This window comes from Myripristis murdjan, chromosome 13 (genome assembly GCF_902150065.1).
Source record: "Myripristis murdjan chromosome 13, fMyrMur1.1, whole genome shotgun sequence".
Taxonomy (NCBI): Eukaryota; Metazoa; Chordata; class Actinopteri; order Holocentriformes; family Holocentridae; genus Myripristis; species Myripristis murdjan.
Window position 1 is genome coordinate 17,677,633 of NC_043992.1, and position 22,345 is coordinate 17,699,977.

The 22,345-nt window shown below is 42.0% G+C and overlaps 2 protein-coding genes and 1 long non-coding RNA gene across 11 annotated transcripts; 1 reads left to right on the forward strand and 2 right to left on the reverse strand.

Moving 5' to 3' along the window:
• Positions 1–623: 623 nt before the first annotated feature.
• On the reverse strand, positions 624–8,971 carry LOC115370035 (CLOCK-interacting pacemaker). 3 transcript variants are annotated; one of them, XM_030066826.1, is made up of 5 exons: positions 8,925–8,971; positions 8,218–8,322; positions 5,102–5,275; positions 4,754–4,971; positions 624–3,354 (listed from the first exon to the last, which is right to left on the reverse strand). In XM_030066826.1, the coding sequence occupies exons 3-5, from the start codon at positions 5,271–5,273 to the stop codon at positions 2,290–2,292; spliced, it is 1,455 nt and encodes a 484-aa protein (XP_029922686.1). In that variant the 5' UTR covers positions 5,274–5,275; positions 8,218–8,322; positions 8,925–8,971; the 3' UTR covers positions 624–2,289. The 3 variants fall into 3 exon arrangements, with proteins under 3 accessions (XP_029922686.1, XP_029922685.1, XP_029922687.1); XM_030066825.1 differs by lacking the exons at positions 8,218–8,322; positions 8,925–8,971 and adding an exon at positions 7,736–8,044; XM_030066827.1 differs by lacking the exons at positions 8,218–8,322; positions 8,925–8,971 and adding an exon at positions 6,777–6,792.
• An 848-nt stretch (positions 8,972–9,819) lies between these two features.
• Positions 9,820–17,396, reverse strand: ccnp (cyclin P). Of its 7 annotated transcripts, none has more exons than XM_030066748.1 (10): positions 17,219–17,396; positions 15,929–16,047; positions 15,295–15,420; positions 14,990–15,086; positions 14,261–14,466; positions 12,445–12,543; positions 12,023–12,178; positions 11,103–11,261; positions 10,752–10,930; positions 9,820–10,429 (listed from the first exon to the last, which is right to left on the reverse strand). In XM_030066748.1, exons 1-10 carry the CDS (start codon positions 17,367–17,369, stop codon positions 10,252–10,254), a joined length of 1,470 nt encoding a protein of 489 aa, XP_029922608.1. In that variant the 5' UTR covers positions 17,370–17,396; the 3' UTR covers positions 9,820–10,251. The 7 variants fall into 7 exon arrangements, with proteins under 7 accessions (XP_029922608.1, XP_029922609.1, XP_029922610.1 ...); XM_030066749.1 differs by having other exon boundaries at positions 15,929–16,035; positions 17,219–17,395; XM_030066750.1 differs by having other exon boundaries at positions 14,261–14,433; positions 17,219–17,394.
• Positions 17,397–18,336: 940 nt separating this feature from the next.
• On the forward strand, positions 18,337–19,590 carry LOC115369986 (uncharacterized). The gene is made up of 3 exons (XR_003929212.1): positions 18,337–18,392; positions 18,486–18,603; positions 18,889–19,590. It is a non-coding gene; the product is annotated as an uncharacterized LOC115369986 (long non-coding RNA).
• Positions 19,591–22,345: the final 2,755 nt, after the last annotated feature.

Below are 22,345 nucleotides of genomic sequence, written 5' to 3' on the forward strand. Positions count from 1 at the left end.
AATGTACTGGTTCATTTCAAAGCCTATGTAGCAGAGGTATTCAATTAAATTTTTAGGAGGCCCAGTTACTCAAAGTTCATCCCCAGTAAAGGTCCAAACCATCATACATGAGTCTTGCTGTGATTTGAAGGCCTATATGAATTTAGTATTGAGAGTCTATAGGTGTATAGGTGTGTGTACATAACTGTAAAATGTAATAAACTACAATTCAAAAATAAGTGTCTTTGCCAGCCATTCTCACTTTAGACACACTGTAAAAGCAAGAAAAATAAACACGCCTACTCATAAATAATCATATCAAAATGAGCTTCCCTTAAAAATAGAAATGAAAATAAAACACTGCTCATGTCAGTCCTCATGTGAACAAGACTAGGTCTTTATCCCAAGTATTTATCCTGATGTCCCAGTAGTGCATCACAACCTTGGTGATTCCCTTCAGTTTCCATGGTAGCAGCATGAGCGAATCAACATTGTGGACTGTCACTGTCAACCAGTTTCATGTGGAAAAACATACCTCTGCTACTCAACTTGAAAAAACTGCATGACATCCTGAAAAGGTCCGTTTTCATAAAGCAATTTTATTTAAATACATTAAATAAATGCAAAATTCATGCACTAACACCGTATAAACCATTTTATTGTTTATTTACTGTCATCCAACAGTAAAATACCCAGTAAAATGTGTGCATTGTTGGCAGTGCTATCACACATAAAGCGCAAAGGAAATTGAAAAAGAAATCACATACCACATACACGGTAACCACCACATCATACACTAATACAAACCTACATGCCCTTTTTTCGCTCAGAAGTACAGTGCTAACTGTGGTCCATCTAATGAATAATTAAAATGACCAGAACACCACTAATTTGTGGCTTGGTGCAAAATAAAATATCATGAAAGTCAATCTAGATAAAATAAAGCTGCGGCATATGAGGATATAGTAAAAAATTACTTGTACTGAACTGCTTCTGCTCAAAATGTGTGAAGTTACATTTGTGAAGCCCCCCAAAAAACAAACAAAAAACCCCCCAATAAATTTCAATTTGATATTTCCTCTCACACACATTAAAATGTGCCTTTGTTGTGAAAAAAGTTGACGAGTGAAAAGAGTTTTTAAGGCTTAGCTGAAAAGCATTTGGATAACAGTCTTGACAGAAATCCAGTGTAGTGCAGTCTGTTCTTATGAGGTCCTCCCTGCAACATGAAGCGCACCTTTTGGCCTCCACCATTTCCTTTTCCCTTCAGGTGCCATTCCTCCAGGGTCCTCAGTGTTCAGCAATGTCTCTGAGGCTGGCACTAAAACCAACCTTATTTAACATCCTTGTTTGGAAGGCTAATTCTTTTGATATGAAGCAAGGTAATGGAAACAAACAATTTGTCAACTTCCATTAAGTGATGGCTTTATTCATCTTTACCCTGAATGAAACTGATCTGAGCTGACAGCTGAAAGATAATTTGATGATAACAATGTATAATAGCTGTCAGTGTACAAGCCAAGTCCTTGAATCTCCTGGGGAAAGATGGTTTGATTTATCTAAATTCTATTACTGGCTCACAAGCATAGACTTTCTTTTTCTCAATGAAAGATTGCAATGGTGATATTAGAAAGGGCTTGAGGATTACATTGCACATAAATGTTTTTCACTGTGCACTCAAACAGGGAGCCACTTTGTTGCTGTAAGCAACAACTGGTCATTCATTTCAAACATGATGTGACAGTGGACAGCGAAACAGTGGACAACAAGCTCTCACTGACTACCCCACACAGAAAAGTTGAGAAAATTTAAATTTTATACAGGTGTGTAGTGACTGCCAATCAGAGGCAAGATATGTGCATCATATGTTCTTTTGCTGTAAAAGAGATTCTTACAGCAGAACATATGATGCACATATCACTGACTTCAGCTCCTCAAAGTCCAATTGTGACACCTAACGGTTTGGCCAGAGACAGCCAGAGGCAGCTGCTAAGTGTCTTGGTGACATTTGGTGACAAAGTAACTCCCTGTGTGAGCACATGGTCAGGGATCAGGATCACAATTAAGTACAATGGGCAAGCAGACATAGATTTTTTAATTAATGGACAGAAACACATACAATGGATACTAAAACTAGTTATCATTCTATCATTGTATTGACCTACAGGGAAATGTTGTGTCATCCCTATCAAACTGGGCCTTAACCATTAAAATCAAACACAACTGAAAATAACCTTAAACAATGAAATCTTAGGGTCTCTGGGTTCCCACTGGCCAGCCCTGAATACTCGTTTTTCCCCATCAAAGGCACTAGAGAACATCATCACCAGTGGAACTGTCAGGAGGCATTATGATTACTTTCTCTGAGGGTTTACCACTGGCCTTGCACTCCCTGCCTTGCTGTGCATGCGGCTGCTGTGGCGAAGGGCATCTCTGGCTTGAGTCTGGCATGGGGTTGGGAAGGGGAGATGGTGGCACGTCTGAGTTTTCAGAAACAGTTGGCCTGTTGCTTTCTGATACAGCACCACTCTCTGGATGACTTGTTGAATCGGGATGAAAAGGGAATTGCTCATTTTGCAGGATCTTGAGGCTGGGGTAGTTGCCAGACTCTCTCATGGCTTGGTGGAGATTTTTCCAGGCCGTGTTACCATCCAGGCTGCCGTTAGGGTTGCTGGCAGCCTGGCATAGTAGTTGGGTGTGCTGGCGCAGCTGGACAATGTCACGTTGTGTGGCATTGCTCTGGCGCAGCAGCTCCTGAGTACGCAAGGTAATGTCCAACAAACCTGACTGCCTAAGGATTTCTACCGTGTTGAGGAAACGGCAGTGGCGGGCACTGGAAGAGCTGTTTCTATGAGGCCCTCTGGTTGCTAGGAAGGAGGAGGTGTACACATTGGAGACAGACGGGGACTTCAGACTAGAAGAGATGATAGTGGGACTGGAAGAGGAATGGCTTTCACTGCTTGAATGGGAACATGGGCCTGGCAGCCCAGGAGTTAAAACTGCTGATTCAGGCTGCTTGCTGAGCTGTTGCTCAAGTCGACTGCTGGTGATCAGTGAGTTATCGCTCTTGTGTTCAGTACACACCCGCTTGCTCAGGTTCTGGGAGTCCTCGCTCGATGAAGTCTTATCTGGTGGCTTTTTGCTGGGGTGAGGGGCAATCCGGGGGTAGGAGTTGAGGATGGGCAAGTAAGTGCCATTTATTTTCCTTCCTGTGTTGGTCTTCCGAGTCTGGGTCTTGTGGATTTGAATGGTGGCAGGCAGGCCTGGGGCGATGCTGGGCTTCTGCAGCAGGATCACATGAGTGGCACCAGAGCTGCTGGTCTCCTCTTTGCTGTTTCCCCAGAGCAGCTGACCTCTTTTCTGGATTATGTCCGGCTGGTAAGAAAGAGAGGAGGATGGAAGAGGATGAGGAACAAAAACAAAGTAAATGGATGGACAGGAATGAAAAGAGAGAGAAAGAATTTGCCAAAGTCACTTGTACATGCATGCAAAGAGAGAACTTGAGCCTCATAACATTCAATAGCATGATTCATATTCATTCATCTTAACTAGGGCAGATGGAACAGCAAAACCCCTCGCTCTGTTACATATGAATGTAAAAATATGAGCACTACTACCAAAAGTTCTCAAAGATCAAAGTGGTGAAAGGTCAAATCCCACAAGGCATTCGAATGTATCCTACTCAAACCAGTCACCTTGACATGCCTCTGATATTTGCAACACACAGATTCAGTGAGTTATAACTTTGTTTCAACCTGACTCTCAGTTTGCAGCTCACAGACCTTATGTTTCAATTTTCTCTCCACTGCCTCACGGTACTGCCTTCCTGTAAAGACCATCTTTCATTTGGATTCAAATTCTGTTTCATTTTTGTCCATCTGCATTCTCCAACCCCGTCATTTTATTGGTGTCTTTATAAAGGAATGACATGGGCAGAGACTGTCTTGATAAATGTCTTCTCCAAATTGTTCTCATCAGTGTCATCTCTCATTCGCCTATTTACCTGAACTCTTAATCTTTTGTACTTGTTTTACATTGGCAATAGAGGATACTGCACTGTGTACAATCTAATTTTATTACAAAGTAATGATCAACATTCCAAGCAGATGGACGGATGTGTCTTCATTTATTCAGCTCTCGACCACCCTTGGCATCTTTGTGATTTAAGAATAAATGATGACATGAGACCATACGCTTAGAGTGTCAGTTATTTCTTTTTAAATGTGGGGTCTTTTGCACTATTTCCTGATCTCTGACCTTTTATGTCTACATGCAGTTTAACAGGAATATTATCAGTAGTGAAGTAGTGATCAGTCTAACCTTCCTGCCCTGCCTTATGCTTTGTTCACATGATGAAAGCCCTCAACATGAAGCAACAAGCACTTGCCTGATGTTGCTGTGTGAAGAGTTACAAAAAAAACAAAAACAAAAAACCGTTGAACTGATGTAAACCTTTTCCAGATTTTTCAGCTGTTGGTTTTAGTGCCTTGCTTCAGTGATGAGGACAAACGTCAACCAATCAACTTGTTCAACCTGACTTGTTCATCCTCAGAGGATCCAAAGTTATATTACCTCCCACTGAGAATGGAGAAAAAAAAAACTCATTCTTTCTGTGATCCAGTTTCCAGCTTCCCAACACTGTTAGAGTAATAGAGCAACTGCTGGTGCGTCAGATAATTCACACTGTTTCCTAAAACCTATTTTTTGAAACTCAACCATCTTAGCTAACATAGTTAAAAGCCCCATGCTGCAGGTAGCATTACTTTTATCTTACCTTTTTGAGCACCACATTCTTGATAATGTAGATGGGTGTGAGCTCACGACGCCCTGGCATCGGGACAGGATTCACTGGGAGGAGAGGGGGTTCCTTAGCCCTGCCTTGCCCTGGGCCCTGGCCTGGCTGTGCAGCTTCCCCGTGGTCAGCATTTCTGGGCTGGCTTTTGCTGCTGTGCCGGTCCTCTGCATCGGTTTGCTGCCAGTCTGAGCTGTTATCTGGAGAGAGGAACGGAAAACAGGACCAAGAAAGAGTGACTGATACAGAAAGGAATACTGAGCACTCTTCAGGTAGTTAATATGTTGTCCTTGGATTATTTCTATTTCCACTGCATTTACTTCAGCTCACCAGAGTAACCAGAATCTTTTTCTGAACTGCAGCGGGAGCCCCTTCCACTGGAGTCATCCGTGTCTTCAGCGCCACGTAGGGCCAGCAGAGTGGTGCTGTTGCTCTTATCTTTAGCATTCTTGCTGGATGTGCAAGGGCCACACTCACTCAGGCAAGGCTGTTCCTTAGGCATGCCTGAGAAGGTCCACACACCAGGATATAACATGTAACAACACTGTCTCTGAATGCCAGCGGGCACATAAGACATTTTGTTTAATTGGTTACTTCCAAAGTATTATTCTACCATTTTTTCCAGTCTCTATAATATTTAATTCTTCCAGTAGGACAACAATCAAAAAGTGTCTATCTGTAAATCACCGTGGACTCATAACTACTTGGAAAGTTATATACTGCTGCATATTTTGGTCCCTTAAGACTACAACCTGCTATATGGGATGAAACAATGTTTGATTCTCAGGTGTGAATCTGAAAAAATGTGCCAGATAAAGGTTTATTTAAAAAGGCACTGGTACAGATTGAGATTACACTGAGTGAATTGATCATTTTCCTTATGTAATCAAACATTTTTCATGACCAAGCCTAAATCCATAAATATCAAGCTCTCGATATCTTTATGTCAGTCTTATTGCATACAATTTTTTTTGTATTTCTTTGCAGATTCAGATATCTCTCTGCTTGCCACGGATGCAATAAATTCATACAAGTAATCACAGATGAGTTTTGAATCCAAAACTTGTGCAATAGAGCTTCCACAGTGACATGCAAGAGAGGGCTGAGACACATCAAGCAGTCTGTCTTTGTTCAAATCTGTATGCATATTACCATATTGCATATATTTCATGAGGCTCTACAGTGGGAAGTAAAATTAATTTTAAAGAATCTTCATCAAGCATCAAGGAATCTAAGTATTTCAATGATGGTTACAAAAATGAAGTAAAAGAAAAAAAGCAAAAAAACAAATAATTAAATAGCCAAGGACAATGAAACCCACTGAAGACTAACTAATACTGAAGTGAAATAAATGTGGAAAACTAGAAAAATAAAGACAAGTGAACGATCCAATACTGCGGTCAAAAGGAATTAAAGATAGAATAAAATGAATATGCCATAAGAATATCATGCAATTGGAGACCAATGACCAGGACAAATTGAGTCTGATACAGTTAGGAGCGAGACACCACACTGGCCTTTCTCTGTTGTATTGGTTTCTATGTACACAGGCAAACTGTAGCCTACAGGCAAGATGGTGGACAACACACCATCCTATAATAGGAGACACACCGAACAACAGTAAAGACTGGCTGCAAGGTAACATATGACCCCTGCACCTCTACAACAAGACCAACAAGGGCTATAAAAGCAAAAGGTAGCATAAACGGACCATTACGTGTTACTAAGACATAGGCCCTGGGCTTGTGCACATGTTTGTGCAAGTGCATGCTCGCTACACATTTACAGGGAGCCAAACAGGAGGTTTTAGCATAATAATCCTCCAAGTGCAGATAATGTTACTGATCAGGGTGTCTGTGTAAACCCTGCATATGGTATTAATTCATAACTTGTAGACCTGCATGAGAAACTGTTTTAGTCAGCCATACCTGGTAGCTAAAATGGCATCACCTGCTCCATGTGTACCTACATTAGTGTCAGCTTAAATAGGACTACAAACACTGACCTGTGAGAACCTGCTTGAATTGCCTGAAGGGGGAAATTTTGACAATTAAAAGAGTTTCAGTTATGGAGTAACGCAGTTCAGAAATCAATATGAGCAGATATTCAAAGTATGAGGCAGTGTTTGAATTTCAGTCTGTTTCAAAATGGGTGTGACTAAAGTGACAAATATAGGATACATGCCCTGCTTTTAAAAGTGCATCATATACTGTTTTTTTTATTATTATTTTTTTGTAATTTCTCCCCTACAGATACAATATTTCTTCTCCAAGGTCCTGCTTTTGAAACATATTGCAATTTTGTGAACAGGATGGCATGTCAAATAGTAACATCTGACTGACATGGCCTTGTGCTGCCTTCAAGTGCTCCTCACCAGCTGGTAAACTTCCCACTGTGGAAGTTGTACTCATGATTTGCTGAGCATTCAAATGATGTTGGGCCTTCCTGAGTTTTTGCATTCTTGGTGTCTTCTTGTGCTCTCTCTCTAAAAAATGTTTGATGTAATAAAGCACAACTGCAAAACACAGCAAAAGAATGGAGGACAGATAAATATTATAGTTTAAATTCATGGTTAAGGGGCTTGTTTCATTAGCTGGAAAAGTGGAAGAAGTGTGCATTTTAACTTATCATTAATTGTATACATGATGTCGAGCACATTGGCCGTGTAAACCTATATGAAGTACTATCTTACAATAAACTATATCTGTACTTGCTTATTTGGGATGTTTGTTTTCTCTTGGATAAACTGTGAGGGCCATTCTCCACCAGAACATGAGAATCAACCTCATATGCAACTGATACTCAGCTTTGGTTCAGCTCTAACAAAAGGAGCCATGTTATAAAAGTCGTTTTGCAATGAATACTAAATTTAAAAAATCAAAATGTACTCCACAGCGACAGGAAATGTTTATTAGACGTGATCGAAGATGTAATTTATTAGCCAAATGTTGTTATAAACCTTACTTTTAAAGTCAACTGCTTGCAGGACTTCCATGCTCTCCACCTCCAAGAAGTGTCCCATCTTGGCAGCATAAATCATCCTCTTTCATAGGAGTGAATCACAATTTCGGGGTCATTTAAGTGCGCTCACGTGCCTCCGGTATTTCCGACAGCACTTGAAGGCAGCCACACTCGCTCTCACCAGCGCTCCTCCCCTGCCCCCAGACTATTATGTAACCATACAACTTTTGAGTTGAGCCCTCCCTATGACATACACTTCCTTTCACACTGATCGTAAACAACGTATATAGGATACACACTAAACAAAGCTTCTGGCAAACATCGAGAACCTGCGTGGCTGTAGGAAATAAACTCTTAAAACATGGAAAAGTTACTGAAGAGCGGTGGAACAAATAAGCCCTCTTTAAAAGCTTGCAGTAATGTCACGGCCATTCAAACCCATGAGATGTGTATGTCAATCAGTTAAAAAAACAATGAAATGTTACCTTCACATGCAAAAAACAGCCAAGTAGCCTATTTCCGATGACAGGTCGCTTGCCCCCTCTCGCACAGTCCTCGGCCACCGAGCATCAAGGCTAGGCCTGGAGCGGCTGTAGGACCATATTCAAGATGTTATCTCTCAGAGTCACGACGAAAACACTTCATTCTCCTCTCTCCGCCATCCTGGCTTGCTATGGACGTAGGCTATGCTGTGGTCTACAGTAATAAACGAATTGAGTGAGCTTTACCAGTGTCAAGTCCTCTAGAATGATAAATAAAGCCGTTCCGGCGTACAATTTCAAAATAAGACGCACGCATAGGTAAATGGGTCAAGTTCTTGTGGTAGCGCAGCGTGTACAACTACAAACACACTACGCGAAGTTAGCAAAGTAAATGCTTTCCCCCAAATTCCCCCCATCTATAGTTTGACCACTTTACTATAAGTTAACATGCAAAATATATACTTTTTGCCTTTACTTTGAAGTTCCCGTGTGATTCAATCTGTTGCTAACTAGCTTGACGCCGCCCGAGATTTGACGACCCGACGTTTAAAAAGCCCCCCCAAAAATTAAACAGAAAAAGTAAATATGTCAGAGCCGATGTGTTTTGTCATTGGAGGCTGTGTGCAGGAACCTTGACCGACTGAAACCAAACATAACCCAACATGACATAACACATCGGGTTTACATTACTCAGTAGTAGGTTACCTTACCTGAACCCGCTGTCGCCTGTTGGACCACCTACCAGCCCGAACTCTTCCCTTTCATGAACTCGGCGCCAATTGGCTGACATTCCTATAACGGCAGCCAATCAGGACGGAGTGCACGTGTAGGGGCGGGACACCCGTACACTGTGGCCACAAGCAGAATACACGTATCACCGCCCAGCAGCTGTAAACAAAGCGTATTTTTTGGCGAGGGACTGCACGCTGACGAGCATGCGTCCCGGTCCGGACATGGTGAGACGCCCATCTGAATGTCAACATTGGGAGGCGTGGAAGCGGCATGTTTGGCTCGCCTTAACAGCTGAGCAACAGGGGCATGTCGGGTCAGATGAAATTCATGAGCCCCATGAGGAAACCGCTTCACTTCAGCGACAAAGAATGGGACGGATCAGTGGCACAGCAAACACAGGAAGAATCTCAGATTATGTGTGTGCAAGTTTTTAATTCCAACCCTTCACCGCCAACAGCAGCTGATTAAACGGGACAGCATAGTCATTCGTGCGTAGGGGTAATGAAAGAGGTCAGCTGGTGTAATGTTTGGCCAGATTTATTTATATTCACACACTCACACACAGTTCAGTGGTACAGCTGTAGATTAGACAACTGATAACATTTTGCAGTTTACAGCATACATACGGGGTCATTAATGTTAATTTTTATTGTAAATCTAATAATGATAACAGTGGATGTGGCATTTTCCTCTCACTATCCACTTTCGGCTGTTTGAAGTTGCACAGTGGCCGTCAGCTGGCTGCTCTAGCATGCTGCCTTCACTGTGGCAGCATGGTCGAGCTGTGAGCTAAGGTGAATGGCTTAGTGCAGACATGCAGCCAGGGGGTGGCGCTGCTCTCATGTAGAGAAATGTAATCAGAGGCTGTTGGACTGCAGTGATTAAAAAAACTGTTTAAAATATCCAGATCAAATTCTTTGTGCAAAATAATCAGATTTCAGCATTTCCATGTTTGCAGCAGACACTTTATTTTTACATTAAAACTTCTCAAATAACTCGACAGGCAGCCCATGTCCTTCCCTGAACTGACACAAGGACCAACATTCAGTACAATACAAATATTTTCTAAATCAGCTGCAAGATAAGAGCATAAAACAGTTGTGCCATGAGGCTGGCTGCACCACATGCATGCAATCCAAAATTCTGGCACCAGATCTCATGCCTCTTCCTCACCCATCACCATGACAACTTTTTTTAGGATCCATTGACTACTAAATTAGCATGCTTAAAGTTCTAATCATTGATGGAGTGAAATCCTCAATTGATTCTGGTCTATGTCTCCACCTTGAATCCCCCTGTGAGACGTTAGGTGTGTAAAGGAGGTACGCCCAGCAAACCTGGGGCATTCCTAAGACCAGGGTGGCTGCTGACGTGCATGGTCTCCGGGGAGGAGAATTTGATAAAAGTAGCACATGTTTCTCGGCTATGGGCCTTAGCTGCAGCACCTGCCAGGATGTGCATGATCTTCAGGAGAGCAGTCTCACTGGAAGACAAACCATAGCAGGAGTCAAACTGAGGAGGAATAGATACTGACCTCATCACTTGAATTCCCTCCCAAAAAGGAACATTAACACTTTAAACATTAACAGAGTCTTGATGATGTGTAGAGTCCTACTACTCCCATGGTTTGGATTTGCAGTTATTGAAACTACCCCCAGTAAAAGCTTATGCAGTCATAATACTGATAAAGCAATCTGGATAGAATGTGATCACCCATGCTCACAAGGCTTAGAATGCTGGATAAGGGGAATGGATCTTATGCTTCAAGTTCAATTCATAGAGTATTTTTAGGGCTATCTCCACACCTGCCCACATGGATGCTGGAGGCCAGACACCAGGCAGCCTCCCCTTCTGGTGTTGGGGGCTCCTGCAAAACTCTGCGGGCCAAGCAGAGGGCAGCTCCTGCCAGCTGCACAGGCAGGAAGACCACACACTGGCCCTCCAGGAGGGCGAGCTCCAGCAGATAGCGAGCCATCCACACCATCTGATGGCACACAAGATGAGTGCATGTGAAGACACTTAGGACTTTTTCCATCTACATGAGCCTCACTGACAGCTGTGCCAAGAATGCTCATGTTTAAAGCAGACTGATATGGCTCAGAAATAGGACTGAAAAAAAAAAAAAGAAAAGAAATCAGGGAACAATGTCAACCCACCTTAGCACTACAGCGTGCAATAGAAGCAGACAGCAAGAGGAAGTGCAGAGGGGGACAGTAGGACAAGTCAAATTTCAGCCCACAAAGGACTTTGCGCTCCATCCTCAGCAGCTGATGCCTGCTGTAGCTGTTGTCCATCAAGAAGCAGAGCCCAGACACCTAGAAGAGAGACACCGTCAGCAGTGTGGGGGTGGGTTGTGTTTGTGTTGGAGGGTGAGATTCAACCTCCTGCTTATCTTGGTGGAATTAAAAACAAAACAAAAAAAAAGAAAGAAATTGGCAAACTTCGATCACCCTCTGCAACATGCATTTTCCACCCCATTGCATTGTCACAGTGCCATGAATTAGTCACAGTCAGATACTTAGTGTTTTATACCTGCACACTTTCAAATTTAATGCACCGCATATGGTTCACTGAGCAGTGCCAGCTTTAACAAAAAAAAAAAAAAAAAAAAAAAAAAAAAAAGTAATTAGTTCTGTCAAAATTTCTTCAAGATCAATCTGATCAGCATGTCAGAATTTGACGTTAATGCCATATTCATCTTGTATTCATGTAGAACTGCTGCATCTTTGCAAACATGCCCTGCTTCACACTCACATGTAGGAGTTGCCTTATACCACCACAGTTATCCACTAAAGCTCCACTAGAGCAGCTAGTTGGGGAGTCTTGCTCAAGCCCAAAAAAGATAAGACAATGAGGAGTACCCTTTAATAACCTCTCCTGCAGCTGGTCCGGATATTCATACTAGATGCTTTTTAGGAAGAGGCTTGCCTTTTTTGGCTTTCAAGCTATCACTGACTGAAGAATCAAATGCACCACTAACATGTATGCTGGCAACTCCACTTGTCACTGGACAAGTGAGCTGATGATTATGTTGAATCAAACAGATAAAATATTCCAGCTGGGTCGGACTGATCACCTCAGGTAGGAGACACTCTTCCTTCTTGCCAGCAAGGAAGAGGCAAACCACGCCGAGGAGCTGCAGGTTGACTGTGGACACCTTGATCTGGCGGAGGGAGCGGTTGAGGAGGTGTATGGCCAGGTACAGGGTCTCATCCTGGAAATGCAGCAGCTCCTGGGGGGGGACACAGACAGCATTCAAGACTTAAACCCATACACGGGCTATGGGGTTGATTTCCATTCTCATAAGGTACCTGTTTTTTAATTGACAATATGCTCCCTGGCTAGCCAGCCAGACAAATACACCAAATGTTCTGCTACAAATGTGCTTACACTGAAAGAGTCAAAGCAAAGCACGAGGATTTACTTTAAAGACAACATCAAGGCTTACATACAAGCCTTTGTTTTAAATCAAAAAGCTCATGTCAAGGTAGAACTTACATGAACCTGAACAAGCCAATCCACCAGGACGGCACGGGTGGCATCTGTGAATGGCCGAGGCAGGTCAGCGTTGGGAAAAGAGCTGCGAAACTGATTTTTCTGCAGGGCGAACACAAAGTCACAGAAACCACTGAATAGACACATAATCACAGAATAAAAACAGGACAAAACACTGATATACGTTGTGATGATGATGAAATTTTGTCACATTCATGCCTTTGTTAGCCAGGAAAGCATTTAATTTCAAGGTAGGCTTAACACCATAAAGATTTTGAGACTAAGCTAACCAAAAAAAAAAAAAAAAAAAGTGAGGTACATGGTGTGTTTGGGTGTGTAAGGCAAAGAAATGGGTGGTGTGAAGAAAGTCAAAAGGTCCTCACTCCTCCAACTAGTGGGAACTGGTCAAATGTAACGACACACAAGCCATTTGTAAAAGTTGATGAAAGGACACTTGTCTGAGTGTGTGTAGTCTCAGAACTGGCACCTTTTAGGCGAAATAACAAGTTAACATTTTCATTAAGAAACACCAAGGCTGTGTTCGAAATCACTCCCTAATCACTATATAGTGCATTACATAGTGATTACACCATTTTGTGGGGGTGTCTGAATGTTTAGTGATTATTAATGTTCACTATATAGTCCACTGGATGTATCCCACAATCTACCATGAAATGTAGTGGACATCCGATGGTCACTAACCAGTCACTAACCAGGCAATATATCCCGTCATGCATTGCGGACAAGCAACGTAGTTAACGGCGCCGAACAACGAGCGAAGTAGTGTCTGAAGCGTTCCGCTATTGAGTTCACTATATAGTCCACTACACTGAATTCCCTATATAGTGGGAGTAGTGAATGAGTGAGTGAATTCGGACACAGCCCATCTGTCATCAGTGTAGGGGTATATTTGAGTAGTGGTCCAAGGGGAAGAATATGCAGCACAGGTAGATGTGGAGTCAAGGATCACTCAGAAAATGAGATCTCAGTAGGGAGTAGAAACAGAAAAATGGCTGGAGTCCTGACTTGTGAGGGAAAAACTGTTCCACTGTTGGAAATATTGCAAAAGGTGAGTGTTTTTACACAGCTGGAAAAAGCTTAGAGTCATGGAAATCAGAGAGGAAGGTTTACTAGTCCAACTGAGCAATGACTGGCTTCACTGAGGCCTTGAAGGATGCAAATAGTTTAACCCTCCTATTATGTTTGGGGTCAATTTGACCCCAGCCAATGTTTAACGTCTCTAAATAAATGATTAACATCATTTTTTTTTTGCTTCATATGTAATGAGTGTTCCTAATGTAATGGGCACTACTGGGTAAAGATGAAATTCACATGATGCTATGTTTTCAATATCCTGTACACACTTTGTAACGCATTGGTTATAAACAACAAAAATCTGTACTTAGAAATAATATAAAGCCATTAAAACACCAAAAATTAAAATTTCTTTCCAATTTTAGATCAATCAGTGAGATTTTATGGTGATTTGCATATTTTTCAATTGTCACGTAACACGAATACTGGATAAGTATAAGTGAGGGTGGAGTGGAGTTATGTTTTATTCAAAGGGCTATTTAGGTAATCAACAAAGAAACATAAAGTACTTGACAGATAAACTTTGATAACAATTTTGGTTATAATAATTGTGTGGAAGTTTAAACTGCAGGGGTCAAATTGACCACAAACATAAAAGATGTTCAAAAATGTGAACATAACAGGAGGGTTAATACATTTCACAGGAGGGCCAAGTCTTCTGATATTGACCATCACATTTTGTGGATGCTTGCACTATTAATCAGAAGAATTCCTGATGTCTCACCATCATGTCCAAGAAGATGTCCCAGGCATAGCTGCGGTCCCAGATGAGGCCCAGTTTCTCCATGGCTATCTCCACTTCATGCCGCAGCAGGCCGGGCACCAGCGCCTGGAGGCTGTGCAGGCCTGGAAACCCTTGGGGGTAAAGCAGCAGGGGCTCCTCCGGACACCCATCTGCTACACAGGATGGAAAAAGGAGGACAAGGAGAACTGCAAACACCAAACAAAGGCAGATTGGATTTCTTGCATTCACACAGCATCATGAACAATAAAATTATCTTGCTGTCATCTCCTAGCTTCTGAGCACTGACATCTGAGTAGATGTGTGACGCACTGTTTCTGACACAAATCCAAAACTAGATTTAAAACGAGTGAATGTTCTTAAAAGTGGCAACCCCCTGTCATCTGACGTTTAAATGCACCCCCAAATCACCATTAATTTTTCCCCCTTATAAAACAAAACTACTCAAAAGGGTATTCTCATCATAAGCTTCATTATGCACTTTACTGCACCTTACTGCTGTGACTGTCTTGCTGCTTGGTTGTTTTTAATTATTCATTTAGTAATTTATTGATTTATTTGGATCTGTTTTTAGTTATTCATTATTTATTATGTACACTGCTGGACCTGGGTAATGAATTTCATTTATTGTTACGACAATAATTTAAACCTTGATTTGTCCCATCACTGGTTAAACCGCATTCAAATAAAAACTGAATCAACTTTAAGAACCTGTGATATGAAGCATAGTCCCAGCCGTGTGTGTCCGACTGTCCTCATGAAACCCCATGATGATGTCATCACTGGTTGACACCAATAACCTCCTGTCCTGCAGAGAGAGAACATGTTTCTGTAAATGGTACTATATGGGTTTGCTAGATGAAGTTATATTTTTAAAATCAACACTTTGAGCTCTTTGAATTGGATGTTCATAATCTTGTGAGGAGTGTTAGCCAGAGCTCAGTGCCTTCATGCCCATACGATTACTTTTCATGTTATTTTGTGTGTGTGCATGTGCATGGGGAGAGTGTACATACCCATCTGCACTCAGGCTCCATCTTGGCAGGGGCCATCTTAGGCTCATCTCCCTCTGGCGGCTGCCAGCGATCTTTAGGCCCAGCGGCATTAGCCCATGTTCTTAGAGGGGCACGCCTCTCTTCCGCCTACAAGGGGAAAGAAAAGCAGGTCTCCCAGTAGAGACAATGATGACATCATGTAGACCAGGGGTTTTCAAACTTTCATTTTCTAATGCCCCAAATAGACTCGCAATAAGCCCTGGACACCCACTCCCTAAGTTGTTGTCCTCCAGGACACCAATGTTGCGTCAATTACATTTAAAAAAAAAAAAAAATCTATATTTCAACATCAGATCAGTGATGCTGGATCAACATCAGATTTGCGGCGTTTGGATGCCTTTGACAGGCATTTTAATGAAGTGAAATTGAACTATTCTTCATTTTCCCTGCAAGACCCTCCGGGACGTCTGGGTGTCCCCAGATCCAGCTTTGAAAACCGGCGGTCGCACACCTGATCTTGTACAGCCCTCTATCCTGAAAGGGCTGGCTCCATCTCTGCTCTTGCACACCTGATCCAATTACAGGCTGCACATTGACATGCACACTTTAGGTGCCTCCCATTACCCTTAAAATGCCTCCTACTTTCTGTCACTACCTCCTCCTTTCCTTTTGACGTCGCCATCTTGCAAGCTGTCCCAACGCTGTAGGAAACAAATGAAGCAGCTTCAGGCTCTCCTTTCTCCTCATCTCCATGTTTAAATCCTCTCCCATCACCCATAAAAAAAAACAAACAAACAAAAAAAAAAACAAATTCAAACATTACTCATCTTAAGCATTAATGGGTTGCTAAAAATTGCTAAAAATCAAAAAGCCCTAATGTACTAATAAAATGCATAAACTGCATGCAGTGTATTATGAAACAAAATTATAGTACAATGCTATAGCTTCATTTTGAATATTCCAGCCATTGTAGATCTCTGTAACTGGCCATGGGACTGACATGTGTGATGGGGGCGCTTCATCTGGAATGATGAATATATTAGGAAACACCCGTCCTGATTCTGTTCACTTCTGCTTCCTTCTCTCACTCCCTTCCCTCCAGGTACTTCCTGGTAGGAGGGGAAATGAGCAGTAGGAAAGAAACAGGATGCAGCACTTGTTCATGTAGATCTGTTTCAGCCAATCAGCATTATGGCCTTAACTGGACCAGGTGTGCTAGAGAAGAGTTGTATCATGACACTGCAGGACAGAAGGCTCTTGACGTCTCCTGACATTTTTCAAAGTGTGGTCTACCCATCATCCATTTTAACCACTGTAGTGACGAAAGGGAATTACTTCTTATAATAGCCTATAGTTTGAATGTCTGTCAGTGAAGGAATAGCCACAAATTTAAATTGGTGGGGAGTTTTTAGGAAACATGCTGGTTTTTAAGACCCAGAGGCCAGCTGGTTCCAATATTTAATCAGAGACTGATTTACACCATGGGTGCCAGGTAAATGAAGTTGAGTGAGCCAGGCTTTGCTCAGGTTCACCACAAAAAAGGCTTTTTGGGGAGGTACAATTAGTCAGTTTTTGCACCACAGAAGCTGGCAGCAACCCAGGTAATATAATGAACTAAAAGACTAAAGAAAATAGGCGTTTAAGTTGAAAGCAACTGGAAAAAAAGCTTTCTTCATTATAGAATGAAGAAGTCTGATTCATGAGAAAATCATCTTTCTAGTCCAAATTACTGTCATCCGTTTTTATTTTAGTAAAAAAAAAAAAAAAAAAAAAAAGTACAATTTAAAATTTTAAAAACAGCAGCAACTAAGGGGGACGTATATGACACCTCCCAGTTTAAACACCTGGGCACTTGAGGAGTTGGATCAGCTGAATTCAGAGGCAGCAGACCTGAAGACTGTGGGGTTTTGAGCATTTGACAAACCACACGGGCACAGGGCCTTACCTTCTCCTTCTTGTGTAAGTCCAGCAGAGGCTTGGAGTCGCAGAGACCGGTCCTGGCCATGTCGGAGCAGGAGACGGAATTCCCCTGCCAGCCACCTGCAGCTACTTATCCACGGGTCTGGGCGGAGAGCGCAGGTCGAGTGAGCCGCCATGCCGCCCGGGCAGCCGCTGATAAAGACAGCTGGGCCGCTGATTGGTGGGCGGACACCCGGTGTCAAGGTGGCCACAGTGAAAGTGATAATCCACTGACATTCATGTGACACTTTAAAATGTCTTTTGCATCTTACATCTTGATATCACATAAACAGTTGATATATATATATATATATATATATATATATATATATATATATATATATATATATATATATATGCAGTGCCTGTAAGTGATCAGATATTAACGTTTCATCCTCAAATCCTCCAGGTGGCACGATAAACCGACCATGCAGCACGATTTAATACGTCTTATTTATTGTTATTACTGTTAATTTCACCGAATAATCCATGCAGATTTGAGGAATAATAGCTGCCACTTTCTGATCGTATTGTCTGCTTGGTTTGCTGCGCACATTTCTTGCCCGTGAACACAGTTTGTTTCAGGGAGTTAGATTAATCTCCTAATGCAGAATATTCAAGTGGGAACTTAAAAGTTCTGTACTGATATCCTCCTTAGATTAGCTGTATTGCAGGATTAGTACAGTTGGCTACACCACCTAAATTACTCAAACTAATAATCTCTTTCTGACCAAGCTCTTTCAAAGCCAGCACAGGGACACACATGAAAATTAACACAACCCTCACAAAAAGGTACATTAAAATAATCCCCTGGGAATAGGAGTGCAATGATTGCACTGCCAGCTCGAGATTGCTGGGCGTAGCAATCACAGCCGATGAGGAGTGGTGATTGATTTGCTTTGATTTGGTGAGTAAGACCATCCATGGATAGGGCTGAAGAAGACAGGGCCATTTACAGGCTCATTAGGGTATGTGATCGGCTTTCATTGCATTTACATTGTAAAGATTTTGAGCAGTATTTTTTTGTATTTATTTTTTCTTTCATGTATTTTAAGGCTTTTAGGTGATATTGTTGTATGTGATTTCCTTAATAATTCTATACACCAATAGCCTATATGATCAGCCTGTAAACATCTGCTGAGAGGAAATATCTTTCACAGGTAAGAACGGCAAAATAAAATGCCTGATGAATTCTGGTCAGTGTCTCTCACACGTTTGCAAAAAGAGCTCTGATCTCTTCTGTTGTCTTGTAGAAAAGGATGTTTTACCTGTTGTGTCTCCAGCAGCAGAACTCCAGCTCCTGTCCCTCCCGACAGCCGAGGGCTTGAGTGACTGGCTGGTGGAGCAGAGCAAAAAACCTCTCAGGAAGAGGTGAGACATACAGACAGTCCACTGCTAAATCTGTCATGGACTCTAATCATGGAAAGTTCATGTTTCTAACGAGCAGGCAATAGAGCAAAAGTAAAGAAACACTCTCTGTTTGTAGACTGTGGAGGCTCTCATTGCAAGCCCACGAGAAAACTGAGGTCCAGCCTCTCCATCGTGCGAAGCTTATAATTCCCATCCATCTGTAGTGAATTATCACCAAATGGTAGTATGTGGTGGGTTATCTACTGAAGTGCATTTTGACTTATTTTGAATGTCTGTATTCTGCAGAAAGTGTCAGATCCTGCGGCCTGGTGGAGAGACATCAGCAGGGGCCCAGCTTCAGCCTCCTCGGCCCCCAGGAGGTGGTGATGGCGCTCCTGCCCAAACTGCTGCAGGGCCTCTGGCTCCATCCACCAAGCCTCTCTTTCATGCCATCACTCAGGCTTGGTCAGTTTTCACAGCGGCCATCTGCCATGAATGGCTTTAGTAAATACACTTTACCAATAACATTAATTAAGCAAACAGGAAAGGAAAGGTTCCACTACACTTACATGGACCTGAACCTTCAAGGTTAACACCTGTGTTTACCTGCTCATCATGTCAAATGGCTGCTGTGGTCTATTGTCAATTAAGGACTTCATGTCTTTGATTTTGTGCCATAATTGTCAATTTTTCCAAATCCTGGACATGTCATTTTAATTCCTTACCATATCCACCTGTGCATTTCATACCATCACAGGCTCTTGAAGTTCATGCAATAACAAACTGGAATATAACATTTAAAAAAAAAAAAAAAAAAATACACCCACAGCTTCATTCAGTAAAAACCTTTACTGGCACATTATAGTTGCAAACGTTATAAGCTACCATATTGTAGCAGGTATCACCCGTTACATTGTAAAATCTTGCAAAGAGGGGGCTGAAACTGTCTACCAGGACAATGCCCTCCCCTTTAAGATTGCTTTTCTCATTGCCCTCTGAACCCCGAACTAAAAGCAACAAGCAAAAAAATTTGTTACACCAGCATTAGGTGCGACATTCGTGACTGTTGATCACATTCAAATATACAGAGAAGCGAGGAAAAGCTAGTAAAGCTGCAAATCAAATTCTACAAAGCCGCAGACCTCCCCCTCTACTAGCGTTGCATTCACCATCAAGCATTTTTGGTATTTACATAATAGTGAGGAGGTGCTTATTGTGCCTGTGTATACCTACAGGAGAGGTTGGGGGTCATTACTTGCATGTTCAGCTGTAAAGCACTATTTAAAGCGTGGCCAGCAGCAAGGTTTAGTGTATGGCTTCACAACCAATATTACAAAAGTTCTGCAGCACCCCCTTATGGCCATGATAACAATGAAGGCAAATATACAGTAGAGTCCATCAGTAGAGTGGTTCTGATATCCGGTCCTGCCGTTTCCAAAGGTTGATGCTATAGGCTAGAATATGAAGGCTATGCCTGAGCCAGTGAGAAGAGGTGCTGAAGTTGTGAACTGCAGGTAAAAGCCATTCCCATCACATTACTGTCTGCAGGAACAGGGCCACAGGGCACCAACACCCAGTGGTGAGAGGACCGTCACACAACCTGTTGCTTTCTGTGTTCTGATCACCAGCTGACCTCTGGGCAGCTCACTCTCACTCTCACATGCACACAAACTTAAATAGAAAAAAAAGTGACTGTAAATGTGACATGAGGGGTGTTTTCCAGAGGATGCCAGATAAGCAGTTCAGACTTTTCAAAAGAGCGCTCTTGTATAATTGTGGTGTAATTTAGATCTAAATGAAATTGAAGGAAAATGCTTCGAGGTTTTCAACACAGCTCAGTTTCATTGCTCATTGTCAACGCTACAAAACAAAACATGAACTTAATCATTTAAACTACAGAGGTATTAAAATGCCCTGAACAATACTGGCATAGATGCAATAGCTGAAAAGTTAGTCAGCACAATGGCCTTTATGAAATAAATTAGTTAATGTCAAAAGCGAAATCTCTTAAATTCTACAAGAAATCAATCAGTCAATCAGTCAAATAAAAACTATTATTTTAGTCAAGCTTCGAGCAAATGAGAGAATAAGCAGGTATCTGCTTGCTCACAGAAACACATCAGAGGGACCCTGATTTGAGAGGGAAGTGAGATCAGGAAATAGAAACCGTTCAGTTTTAAAATATTTATCAGCACCTGGGGGTAAGTGTTCAGGTCATCCAAGCTGTGATGTCCACTTTTCTTTTTATCATTTTAATCTACTTTTTGCTTTGTTATATGGAATGCAGTGGGGTAAACAGGAATGATGGGGAAAGGAATAACTGCAAACTTAAGATAATCAAAGTCCACAGTTTGCACACCCACCTTTCCAACACCACATGGTAGCAGTGAATTAACAATTACTGACCAGAACTCACCTGCCAAGTCAGAACAAACTTTAAGAAAATTGACACTTGATTCTGCTAGTTACCATCTTATCTGACTCAGCAATCCTCTAATGGAAACCCCCGAATGAACAACTTAATCAAACAGAAAGCAAACATGTTTTCAAACTTTTTAATATATATAATTTTATATAATATATACTTAAAAAGACAATGCATCTTCCAAAATTTAAGGAATAGATGGAAAGGGAGAAAAATGAACAAACAAAAACAAAACAATGGAAAAAACAAACAAAAAAATGTATTGATGTTCCTTTATGAAGCTCAAAGAGCAACCAACTTCCAGCAATATGGAATATAACATGTTTGCATCGACGCAAGCACTTTTCAGTTTGGAGCAGTGGCTCTAAACCACGGTGCCAGGTTTTCATCCCCAACAAGCACTACGCCTGCTGACGCGTTCCTCCTCTGCGGTTTGAGGTGTGCCAATCAGTTGGTGCAGTGTTTGGTTGGAGTGTAAACCTGCAGGCTGCCAGTTCAGTGGCACGTCCACCGCCGGGTTACAGCACGCATTCTTGAGTAGACAATGATTCACTAGCAGCCCTGCTCTGTTCTCCAGACAAAGGACTGGGTGGATTGAAGTACTTGAAGTACAGCATTAGAGGAAACGCAAACCAAGGACCCTAAAGATCAAATGTGGAATCATTCAAAGTGTTCAACTTCCACAAAGTCAGTCAGATTTTTGCCTCATCACAAACATTTACCAATGATTCAACCATTTCTTTAAATATGGGAACATTCAAATGCTCAATTTCAAAATATAAAAACTCCTTACATTGATATATTACAAATAAAACGTGAACAAATGATTGACGACTAACTCTTCACAATATTCTGACATCAGCTAGGGAGTGAGAACTACTGGACCAGGGGTGGGACACGGCTGTGATTGGTCTCTCCGGAAAGGGGTGCCTGACTCGCCTAAGTGCTGTGGTCAAGCTTCTGTTCTCATGCTTCGCTCCCCACAAGACAGCTGCTCTTAGCAAAAATTTGAGTACTCCTTTCGGACTCTTCTTCCCTTTGAAAAAAGGCCACTGACTGCGCTGTGTTAGTGTCCTCTCGTCGTTACTTGGAGCAAAGTTCAGAGTTGAAAAACATGCATAAACAGACACAAATGGATGGTTGAGATTCAAAATCGTTGTTCATACATTCTCTTGCACTCCTCTAAGCACACAAGCATACATTCAGACATTCACATGAACGCGCGCGCATACACACATACACAGTGCAAACACAGAAATGGCAACCCTCCTTGAGGTTTACACCACTTTCTCCCCGCCTCCTCGATATCATTCGGACCCCTCTTCCCCATTTCCTCCC

Excerpts from the sequence above, each read along its gene's own strand:
- LOC115370035 (XM_030066825.1), bottom strand. The coding sequence starts at position 7,811 with ATGATTTATGCTGCCAAGATGGGACACTTCTTGGAGGTGGAGAGCATG. Across the intron at positions 5,276-7,735 it reads GCAAGCAGTTGACTTTAAAA|GCATGCCTAAGGAACAGCCT; the intron begins GTAAGGTTTATA and ends GGACCTTCTCAG. Across the intron at positions 3,355-4,753 it reads AGAATGTGGTGCTCAAAAAG|CCGGACATAATCCAGAAAAG; the intron begins GTAAGATAAAAG and ends CTTTCTTACCAG.
- ccnp (XM_030066748.1), bottom strand. The coding sequence starts at position 17,369 with ATGGCGGCTCACTCGACCTGCGCTCTCCGCCCAGACCCGTGGATAAGT. Across the intron at positions 15,087-15,294 it reads TGGAGCCTGAGTGCAGATGG|GACAGGAGGTTATTGGTGTC; the intron begins GTATGTACACTC and ends CTCTCTCTGCAG. Across the intron at positions 14,467-14,989 it reads GACTATGCTTCATATCACAG|TTCTCCTTGTCCTCCTTTTT; the intron begins GTTCTTAAAGTT and ends TGGTGTTTGCAG.